Source organism: Hydra vulgaris, chromosome 07, assembly GCF_038396675.1.
Source record: "Hydra vulgaris chromosome 07, alternate assembly HydraT2T_AEP".
NCBI classification, from domain to species: domain Eukaryota; kingdom Metazoa; phylum Cnidaria; class Hydrozoa; order Anthoathecata; family Hydridae; genus Hydra; species Hydra vulgaris.
In genome coordinates, this window is record NC_088926.1 from 9,609,130 (window position 1) to 9,620,956 (window position 11,827).

Here is an 11,827-nt window from a genome sequence, read left to right on the forward strand (position 1 = left end):
TTTGAAGAAAAACAGTTCTATAGAATTTCTATAAACTTTTAAAACATAGCTTATAGGAATTCTATAAATATTCTATAGAATTTCTATAGAATGGATTTTTATTAAGTGCACTGCGCTTAACTAAGTCATAACTTTCTGCGGATTTCTTAGTTACTCTACCATTCAATCTTCCATATGGAAAAAAAGATCTGTTATTTTTATTGAACATTATTATACATACATTTTTGTGCATTAATGCTGATATTGATATAGCATGATTTTGATATATATATATCTAGCTGAACTTTTTTGATAAGTATTTATTATTAACTTTCAAAACAAGATTTATTAAATCATTTACTGAAGACTTCAGTAAATATAAACTAAATATAAAATTAGAAACAAATTACTTCAGTGATGTAATTTGTTTCTAATTTTATATTTAGGTAAAAATTTGTAGTCAGTAAATAAATAAAACTATTTATTTACTGATAAGTAGATAAAAAGTTTTAAAGTGTTGTTAGTTAAATCATCTGTATATTTATCATTAAGTTTTTTATTATCTAAATAACCTGTAAGTTTTATATATAACATTGTATATATTATTTAAAACTTACTTTCGAAAGAAAAGAAGCTTTTAAAAAAGATAAAGCTATGCACTTTCTAGCAAAGCAAGAAGAAAAAAATCGAAAATAAATTAAACTACAACATAAAAAAGTTGCAGCTTGTAATGATTTGATAAATTTAAATGTAAGGGCATGAATATCATTAGAGGAAGCAGAGGAAACAGTTTCTAATATAGAAGAGCCATTGAAATCAAAAGTACTCCTTGCTCAACTTAATTTTTATCGCATAATCGAAGATGTCGGTTGTGACAAAAACTTTTTTGTAAAACAAAGGTAGAAGGAAGCAAAAGAATAAACTTGTCTTCAGAGGAATTGTATCAAAATCTTATCATTATTATTCAAGCAAATTAAACACCAAACAAACAATCTTTAACTTATATAAGTAATAATTTAAAGCCTCGTAAAATACGTGATGCAGCTGTTGAAAACAAAAAAAAAAGAATTAAATGGAAAAAATTCAAGATGCAAGACTAAACAAATTAATAGAGCAACAAAAAAAACACTCCTTATCAAAAGTTATAAACAATCCATCTGATTTTGTAAGATTTTGTAAGTATCTTGGGAACGTTCGCAAGTGGTTCAAATTGATCAATTAAACGGGAGACGAACTACATACCTTGTTAAGTATGATAACGAACCTGATGAAGTATGGTCATTTCCTTTATTAATTGATTTTGAAAAAGGTGATCTTGTTCTTTTTAGCTAGGAATGCAAGGTAATTTTATTTAATGTAAATTTAGAATAATGTTATAGTATATATTAATCTTATCTATTTTATTGTTATGTTCCAATAAAGTGTTTTTACTGCACTTGAGTTCAGTGGTTTTTATCTTTATAAATAATATGAATCATATCTGATATGTTTATCTGTACCAATTTTGTTTATTTGTTGTTGTTTATTTGCAGCTTAACTGCACATTATTATTAAAAAAAAGCTTATGCAAAAATACTTTTACATGAACTGCTTATCAAGAAAAGGAAAGAATCCAGATGTGGAGGGCTAACCTTAGGGTAATTTACTACTACTTTTACATGAACTGTCTATCAAGTTAAGGAAAGAATTCAGAAATGGAGGGCTAAATTTAGGCTAATTTATTATTACTTTTCATGAACTGCCTATCAAGTAAAGGAAAAAATTCAGAAATGGAGGGCTAACCTTAGGCAACATGACAGCTCACTGATGGAGTGCAAAGTCCTATGGCTTACCTTCTCGTTGGTGCACTTCGTTAAGTAAGTTAGACAATTTTGACTAATTAATGAACGGAATAGCCAAGGCAAATTATGTATAAAATTGCATAAATTTACAGATATGATGTCTGCTAAGTTTTGAATGAATTTTGAAAATTGAAATTTCTGTGTTCAAATAATTTGCAACGTATAGTCAAACTTGGGTACATTAATAGTGCGATAATTTATTTCGAAGAAAAAACGATTTAAGACATCTTTAAAAAATTTAAGACAAATAGATAGATAAAGATAATCCGTATAAGTATTTCCATGACTGTTAATCTATGTTATTATGACTGTTTATTTCCATGATTGTTAATCTATATTAACTCCATATCTGTTAACCTATGTACTCTTACTTTTCTGATACAAGAGAGGGAGAGGGTAATAAAAGTGTGGGTGGGGGTGGGGAGTTTAGTCAAGATTTAATAAATCGAGGGGGGGGGGGGGCTTAGAATTTACACTGAAAGTTTTATTACTTATCAGTAACTAGTATATGTTTTTTAATTTTTAAAGCTGATTTTCACTGATTTTTTTTTTTAGTTTTTAGATATCATTTTTTTGTTAATAACAAGTAAAAATTAATAAACGAGAGGGGGTCTTAATAAGCTTAGGGTGGGTGGCAAAGTTTCTCAAAAATTAATAAATACCCCCCCCCCCCTTTAAATATGGACTCGAGAGTGCACAATCAAATTAAGCCAAATAGAATAAAATAGAACAATTCAACGAGTTTTTCATTCATTGTTTTCAAAATTTTCAAAAAAGTTAAAAGCCCTAACCCCATTAAAAAATAGAAATTTATTGTAGATCTTTTGTCTAGGATAAATTTATCCATAAAATATTATCGTAGGTGCTGCAAACAATAAACTAGTCGAAACGGTAGACTATAAGCGGTTAAATCTCTTTTTGAATTTATAATAATACTGAAATTATTAACAAGTTGTTGACTTAAATCTTTTTTTGTTTGTGTAAAAATAGATTTTATATTTATGTTTATTTTGTACGTATTTTGACGTTTTCGGCCTGTTTTATTTGGGTCCACGTTGTTCAATTAATAATTTATTAAAAAAAAATTATTTTATTTTAATAAAAATAATTTAAGTTTATACTTATCATCAAAGTTGTGTTACGCTTAACGTATTATAGATTAAAACATTTGAAAATTTATTTTGTACGAAAAAATTTAAAACATATTCAAACATATTATACTGTTAATTGACTATTTCATGGTACGTCTGCGTTAACCCTCCAATAAATTCTACTTATGAATTGTTCAAATAATTTGGATTTACAATTTAATTTCTAATAAAATTTTATTATAAGTTAGTTTACGCAACTTTTTATGCAAGAAAAAAAAAAAAGATGAACACAATTTTTTTGGGTGCCAAAAATTTAACGAGATAGGGGAGAGTGGGGTATTGGCGAACACCTAAGCGGGAATGCGAATTAAAGACACCAGTTATACAAAATTGATCATATTTATTGCTTATCAATTAGTTTAACTACTCAGTCACAAACCCTCAAAAGCAATTTTTAAAAATCTTATTATAAAAATAAAAATTTAAGGCAAAAATAAAACTCTTGGTGTTCGGAATTACCCTACCTACGTGGGGTAATTCCGAACACATCGGGGGGCAATCACAAACACTGTTGTGTAATAATGAATAAAATGCTAATTGGAATAACTAAGTCTAAAAATTATATTATGCAACAACAACAACAAAATAGGAGTGGCTTTATTGCCATAAAAGCTCCAACAGAGTGTTACTCAAGAAAAAAGTTGCATAAAATTATCAGAAAAAGTTAAAATCAAATCATAGTAAACAACATCCGCAGCTTCATTACACTACTGCACGTCTGGAACTGAGCATAGGATCCCTTATCAGCAGGTAAAAAAAAATTGTCGAATTTATTTTTTTACAATGCTGTTTTGACCATGTTCGGAGTTACCCCGCGTTCGCCATTACCCCACTCTCCCCTACTTTAAGAAAATATTTCATAAAAAGCCTATGAATTAAAAATATTTAAACACGTTTGTCTTTGGAACTAAATTAGCTACAGAGCACTGTGAGCCATAAAGACCGTCAGGTTCAACTTTTCCCCACCTCTAATTTTTTTTTTTTTAAAGTAAATGCAGTTAGTGTAAGTCTTTTTCAAGTGCAGAATAAATCTAAATTCGATCAGAAGAGTTAGTATTTTAAGTATTGAAAGTTAGAAAAACCTAAAAATTTAGTCTTAAAAATAATGCAATTCGCCATTCTCGGCTTCTTTTTCTTTAATAATTTTGAAATGATTCAAGTAAAAAAATATACATACGGTAAAGATGGCTGATTTAAAACAGTCTGTTTGTGCAGTCTGTTTGGAAAAAAAAGGTAAATATTCAAAATCTTTAGTAAAAGTACAACCATCTGTAGCAAATAAAATCAAGGAGTTAATTTGGCCTGAGTACAATGTAGAGTTTAATGTCTGTCCGGATGTAATTTGTTCAAGTTGTAGAAGAAACATCTTTTTGCTGGAAAAGGGATCAAACACTTATCTTTCAAACTGGATAAGTAAAGTTTCTCAGGTATATGACTTTAAACTTATTTAAGTTAAATGATTAATACATATAAAGATTTTTTATTAAATGCTATTTTGAATTAGGTTGACAAACCAAGAATTAGACGTAGTACTGAGCTTAGTGATATTATACAATCATCTCATGTTAATACAAAAGATGTTGAATCTCTGAAAAAAAATATATGCAGCTACTGCTTTACTCTCCTTGCAAGAGGTTAAAAATTTATAAGTTACTTGATAATTAAATTAAAAGTTATCAAATATTCATTTATAAACTTCAATAAAAAGCCTTTAGGCGTATATTATTTTAAGAGTAAATTTTATTCTTCAGGATGTCATAACAACTATTGTTCTAGTCAGGCTGTTTTGACTTTAATTAATTTGCCAGAAACTCTTGATTCCACATCATGTGAGCAAGTTGCTTCAGGCATAATAAAAAAAAAAATGGAGCGAGAAGGCATTGAGAGAGGCCAGTCTTTTAAAATATCTACAGGTGTTTAGGCTTTTATTTTCATTTTTAAATAATTAAAAAGGGTTTATATGTTTAGATAAAACTTAAATGCACATATAAAACAATCAGTAGATATGAGGCTTTTGTAAGTAAGCAATTGTATAGGTTGCTAACAATTTTTTCAAAATGTTTACATTGTAAATTTAGAGTAGGGGTAGGTTAAAGATACATATAATTAATTATACTTTATCTTTAAGGTGGAAATCCGTTAACTTTAACTGTTGGAACTAAAGACAATAAATCTTCTAGAAAGTTTTTTAATCAGATATCATTTCAAACAGTGATGGAATTAACTTCTGTTTTGGAATTGACAAAAAATAAAACAAAAAAACTGATATCAAGTCTCCGTAAGAATCTGGGATCATTTACTGTTGTGGAGAATAATGTAATTAGTATGATGACATCATTACAAGAAGAAATTGAATCTAAATATAAAATAGAACAAGAGAAATTTATTTGGAATGATGAAATTGTAACAAGACATGTAGTATTTATCTATGACACTTCTGAATTTATTCTTAGTATTTTAATTGAAAGAGGAATGGATCCTCTCTCCAGTATGATACGTATATCAATAGATGGAGGTCAAGGATTTCTGTAAGTAATTGTAAATGTCTTTGATAAAACTAATAAAAATGAGATTTACATTGACAGTGGAGTTAAAAGGTGTTTTATTCTTGCTATTGTTGAAGATGTTTGTGAAGACAATGGAAATTTGCAGAAAATCTTGAGTAGATTAAATCTGGATAATGTTACATATCACCTTGCATTTGACTTAAAATGTGCTAACAGCATCTTTGGTTTGTCTTCTCATTCAGGTAAATATGCCTGCTTGTGGTGTGAAGGCGAATGTTCCCTAGAAAGTGGTACTCCAAGAACGTTAGGTTCGTTTGATTATTACAACTTATTTGTTGAAAATGGGGCTAAGCGGTTAGAGATGAAAGATTTTAAAAATGTTATTAGTCCTCGACTCGTTTATTTAGACAAAAATGCTGAAGATGAAGTTAATCATTTAGTCCCTCCACCAGAGTTACATCTTCTTATGGGGATTGTGACATTACTTGGTAGACTACTTTTAGATCATTGGCCTCTTTTTAAAAACTGGCTCAAAGAACATTATATCTTACTTAGAGGTTATCATGAGATAGGCTTTGATGGGAACAATTCCAATAAATTTCTGGAAAAAGTAGATATTTTAGAGAGAGATGTGTTAGCATCTCAAACTAATTTATTGCCTATAGTTCATTGCCTCAGAAAGTTTGAAAAGGTTAAAGAGTGCACCTTTGGATACGAATTAGACAGCAATGCTTCTTCAGTTATTGAAGAGTTTAAAGTATCATTTTGTGACCTACAGCAGTATGCAAAGATGCATTTGAATACAGAGCTGAAGGTTACCTGGAAAGTCCATATAGTTATCTGTCATATTCTTCCATTTGTAAAGTTTAGTTGTTGTTCTTTGGGATCATATGCTGAACAGACTGGAGAAGCTGTTCATAGTGCCTTCAAACCAAGTTGGTCTCAATACAAGCGAAGGGTTGAACATAAAGATTATGCTAAAAGATTGAAATCTGCTGTTGCAACCTTTTGCTTAGATAAAATGTAAATATTGTAATATAAAAGTAGTTGAGTTATTTTTGTTGCATTTATTGTGTTTTTTTTCTTTTAACTATTGGTATAATAGTGTACAAGGAGTTTAAATCACTTCAATTTAAGATTAGTAAGAAAAAGTAATGATTTTTTTAAGGAGGATAATGAAAGATAAATTAAATCTTTTTTTTTTTTGAAAGGAGGTAATATCATCATAAAGGGGATAACTTTATCACTTGAAGGGGGGTAAATAGGGTAAAAAAATAAGTTTTTATGTTACTTCTGATCGACTATAGATTTGTCCAATACAAAAAAATAACATATCTAACTAGCACTTGTCTTAATATGAAAAAAAATTAGAGGTGGGGAAAAGTTGAACCTGGCGGTCTTTATGGCTCACTGTGAGAGGTGGTTGAAACTATTATGAAAATGAAAAATGCAATTAATATAAAAAATATTAACATTCGCTATAAATATTGCCTAAACTCCCTATTTAGATGTATTCATTTATAAATAAGATAAGAACTTTGAAAGCTGAAAGATAATAGTATGAAACTTAAAACTTATCGATGAATATAAGTCTAGTTGAGAATAGAACAAAAAATAATTTATTAACTTATTTACTTACTTGCTCGTTACGTTTGGGGTAGAGATGAAATATATGGGGTTTTTTCTTTCCAGCATCTCATCATCGCATTTTTTTGTAAAGCATCATTATTTGACATAAGATTGAACATACACATGTTTAGAGTTTGTTCCACGTCTGGAAATCTCAAACACCAAAAAATGCTGGATCCGTTACTGTCTTTCATTTAAATACGATTAATAATAATGTTACAATAATTTTTTAGGTAAGATAAAATTTTATTTTTACCCTGTAATGCTTACTAAAACTTATGTTCTTTTTCGGTTGTTCTTGAACTTAGCAACAAATTCATTTGGTATAAAGTTGATGTAAAGCAATTTACCACGATAATGTAAAGAATCAAACATTAAATTAAACATAAAAGATGAAATATCTATTAAGAACAAAAGAGAACAACACCTAAATGTTTTACAAGTTAAAGTATCAAAATTCATCTGGGGTCTGCCTGATAATAAAGTCGGATAAGAGCAGAGTAATCTCAATCATTTATGCGGCCGCGGTGCAGTGGTTAGAGCGCTTGCTTTATAAGCAGGAGATCCATGTTCGAAACGAGCTCTGGACATATATCTGAACTTCCTGGTTAAATGCACTTCCGCGGTGCTCTGTGACAAGACCGTTCCCAGACAACACTAAATGGTCGCCCATTTAGGCCTAATAAATTTTTCCAACGGCTATAATCGGCCATCAAAAGCCATCCCTTCGCAAGGTTTGCGGAGTCTTGGCGTTTGCTTGCTTGCTCGCGCAGCCGATATCGGAGCATGTATATATGCAGACTACATTGGGAAGTGATTGGGCCGATCTTTTCATAGACGGGCCAATATATTGGCCAATATTGGCCAATTTATTCGCCAATATTGGCCAATATATTCGCGCATGCGCGATTTAAATGCCAAATAACCGAAAATGATAATTAGTAACTACATCGACATCGATTTCTAGCTAAATTTTTTTTTTCATCTTCTAAAGTAAGTAGATTTAATTTAGTATTTAATTATAAAGCACAGCTCGTATATTCACGTTATTTAAAATTCACTTTAGAGTTTCGTTTTGACTTAAGATCTGTTTATTTAGTCCCATAGACTCTAATGATATAAATAAACAGATCTAAATTAAAAAAAAAAACAATAAACTAGAGCTCTAATCTGTTTATTCAGGGTTCCCGCGAGTCCTAGAAAGTTCTGGAATTTGAATGTAGTCCTAGAAAGTCCTGGAAAGTCCTGGATTTTTCTAACTATTCTGTAAAATCCTGGAAAAGTCCTTTAAAATGGCATAATATTTCTGAATTTATTGTTTTTTTTAGGTAAAAAACATAAATATTTATATACATATAATATACATATACATATATGCATATAAATATAATTATATTTATAATTATATACATATAATATACATAAAAAGAAGTTTTTTTAAATGTATATTATATGTGTATATAGTCATCATATGTATCATTGCTAATATTTTGTGTTATTTTGAGCTATCGAAAAAAAAACCCTAGAAAGTCCTGGAATTTACAACTTTTTTTTTTTAAATCCTCGAAAAGTCCTGGAAATATTGAATCAAACGTCCTGGAAAAATAGAAAAATAGTCCTGGAAAGTCTTGGAGTTTCAAATATTTTTTTCGGTGGGAACCCTCTTAGTGTTTTTTTTATTTTTTTAATGTATACCACTCTAAATGGCTTGGCGTTTCAAATATTTTTTTCGGTGGGAACCCTCTTAGTGTTTTTTTTATTTTTTTTATGTATACCACTCTGAATGGCTTGGCGTTTCAAATATTTTTTTCGGTGGGAACCCTCTTAGTGTTTTTTTTTATTTTTTTAATGTATACCACTCTGAATGGCTTGGCGTTTCAAATATTTTTTTCGGTGGGAACCCTCTTAGTGTTTTTTTTATTTTTTTTATGTATACCACTCTGAATGGCTTGGCGTTTCAAATATTTTTTCCGGTGGGAACCCTCTTAGTGTTTTTTTTTATTTTTTTAATGTATACCACTCTGAATGGCTTGGCTCTAGTGTCAGTGATTCGGCAGGCATTAAAGCCCACAACTTTTGCCTTTCTCAATCCCTAACTCAAATAGTCAACTTTCCAACTCGCTTTCCAGACAACCCGAATCATTTAACTTCACTACTCGACGTATGTCTTGTTTCTGATCCTAGTCAGTGTTCAGTTTCTCCACATTCACCCTTAGGTGCTTCTGATCACAGTTTGATCTCTCTAAAACTAATATCTCATTCTTCTTCATCACCTGAATCCCCCGATTATCGAACCTCTTACAACTACAGTAAAGCTGACTGCGATTCTTTCCGTGATTTTCTTTGTGACGGCCCTTGCGTAGAAATCTTTCGTCTTTCTGTCGACAAATGTGCTTCTAACATAACTTCGTGGATTTAGGCTGGCATAGAATATTTTATTCCCTCTGGACAATTCCAGGTCAAGCCTCACTCTCCTCCATGGTCTTCTTCACACTGTGCTGCTGCGATTGCCAATCGAAACCGTTACTTCCATATTTATCAGCAAAACAATTCTCCAGAAAACAGGCGTCTGTTTATTACTGATAGAAACAATTGTAAAAAGGTTTTGTCTAACACCAAAACCCGCTATTCTCAGGTCATGAAATCTCGTATCTCATCTCAAAAATTAGGCTCTCGTGATTTCTGGAGAATCTTTAATAATATCAATAACAAGGGCAAATCTATAATTCCACCTCTCTTGTATGGTTCAGACTTTTTCACCTCACCTAAAGACAAAGCTGAATTATTTGCTAAAAGCTTTTCATTAATATCATCTCTTGATTCCACTAGTTGCTTTCTACCTGATATTGCCAACAAACAGGTTGATCCATTGCTTGACATTCATATCACTCCAGCATCTGTATCTAAAGTGATTTCCTGCCTAGACTCTTCTACAGCTTGTGGCCCGGACAACATACCTGTTATTGTCTTGCAGAAGTGTTCTCCAAAGCTGTCGTCTATACTCTCAAAACTATTCAACAAGTGCTTATTCAAGTCTTGCTTTCCAGCCTGCTGGAAAGCGGCATCTGTTATCCCTGTCTTCAAAAATTCTTGAGAGAGATCGGATTCGTCTAACTACCGTCCCATAAGTCTTCTTCCTATCATAAGCAAGGTTTTTGAATCTTTAATTAACAAACACTTAATTTCTCATCTTTAATCTAATAACTTACTTTCTGACCATCAATATGGATTTCGATCTTCTCGTTCTACAGATGATTTGTTAACAGTAATAACTGACAGATTTTATCGTGCATTAGATAAAGGTGGAGAGGTTAAGGCCATCGCTCTCGACATTTCAAAAGCTTTTGATAAAGTTTGGCATGCTGGTCTTCTCCATAAGCTTTCTTCTTATGGTGTATCCGGCAACATCCTTAAGAACATTGAATCCTTTCTTTCCAATCAACACACTTCTTCTTATTCTGTAACTTCAGGGGTTCCTCAAGGTTCTATCCTTGGCCCTATACTCTTTTTAATCTACATTAACGATCTTCCAGATATTCTCTCATCTAAGGTGGCATTGTTTGCTGATGACACTACCATTTATTCTTGTCGTAATAAAAAACCAACACCCTCTGATTGCTTGGAGGGGGTATTTGAGCTTGAAAAGGATCTTACTTCTGCTACAGCATGGGGCTCACAATGGCTGGTGAACTTTAATTTAGATAAAACTCAATTTTTTTCAGCCAATCGTTATCGCAATAATTTAGATCTTCCTATATTTATGAACGGTGATGTACTCGATGAGTCACCTACTCTTCATCTTCTAGGATTAATTCCTACTTCCAATCTTTCTTGGAAACCATATATCAAATCAGTAGCAAAATTAGCATCTGCTAAGGTTGCATCTCTTTATCGAGCTCGTCACTTTCTTACTTCGGATTCTATTCTCTATCTCTATAAATCTCAAATCCAGCCTTGTAAGGAATATTGTTGCCATGTCTGGGGCGGATCCTCTAATGATGCCCTTTCTCTTTTAGACAAGGTGCAAAAACGCGTTGTAAACATAGTTGGATCTGCTCTTGCAGCCAACCTCCAACCATTATCACATCGTCGTAATGTTGCTTCTCTTTCTCTTTTCTACAAATACTATAATGGGCACTGCTCTAAACAGCTAGCTTCTCTTGTGCCATCTACTATAATTCATTCTCGTGTTACTCGTCATTCAATTAAGTGTCATCCTTTTTCTGTGACTGTTCCTAAGTGCTCCAAAAACGCTTATTCGTCTAGTTTTTTTCCTCAAACATCAGTTTTTTGGAATTCGCTTCCTTCATCTTGCTTTCCTGACACATATAATTTGCAATCTTTTAAGTCGTCTGTCAATCGTTATCTTGCTCTACAATCTTCATCTTTTCTTTTTGAGTAACTTCCAACTTTAATTAGTGACTGCTTGCAGCCTTGTTTGAAGCGAAGATGTTTAAAAAAAAAATGTATATCTCTTTCATAAGTTTATAATAAAATCTAAATACAGATCTGTATAAACTGTAAAAGATATAGATCTAGATGTATATTTTGATTTTATAATCATACCTTTGGCACTTCCCTATTGTTTTTATATTAATATATTGACCATTATTGTTTTAATTTGCTAGAACTGCCTATTCAGTTGCCATAATATGATCAGAATATATAAATTTGTATTGATCTATATTACTAGTATGGATACTGTGCCTTCATACTGATC

At 31.1% G+C, this 11,827-nt stretch overlaps 1 protein-coding gene across 1 annotated transcript; it reads left to right on the forward strand.

Annotated features, from left to right (window-relative positions):
- The first annotated feature begins 4,762 nt into the window (after window positions 1-4,762).
- Window positions 4,763-5,795, forward strand: LOC136082837 (uncharacterized). The gene is made up of 2 exons (XM_065802237.1): window positions 4,763-4,884; window positions 5,100-5,795. Exons 1-2 carry the CDS (start codon window positions 4,836-4,838, stop codon window positions 5,501-5,503), a joined length of 453 nt encoding a protein of 150 aa, XP_065658309.1. The 5' UTR covers window positions 4,763-4,835; the 3' UTR covers window positions 5,504-5,795.
- The last annotated feature ends 6,032 nt before the right edge of the window (window positions 5,796-11,827 follow it).

Bases quoted from the DNA above. Each gene is read 5' to 3' on its own strand.
- LOC136082837 (XM_065802237.1), top strand. From the start codon at position 4,836: ATGGAGCGAGAAGGCATTGAGAGAGGCCAGTCTTTTAAAATATCTACA. The intron at 4,885-5,099 runs GTGTTTAGGCTT...TTTATCTTTAAG, and splicing joins GTCTTTTAAAATATCTACAG to GTGGAAATCCGTTAACTTTA.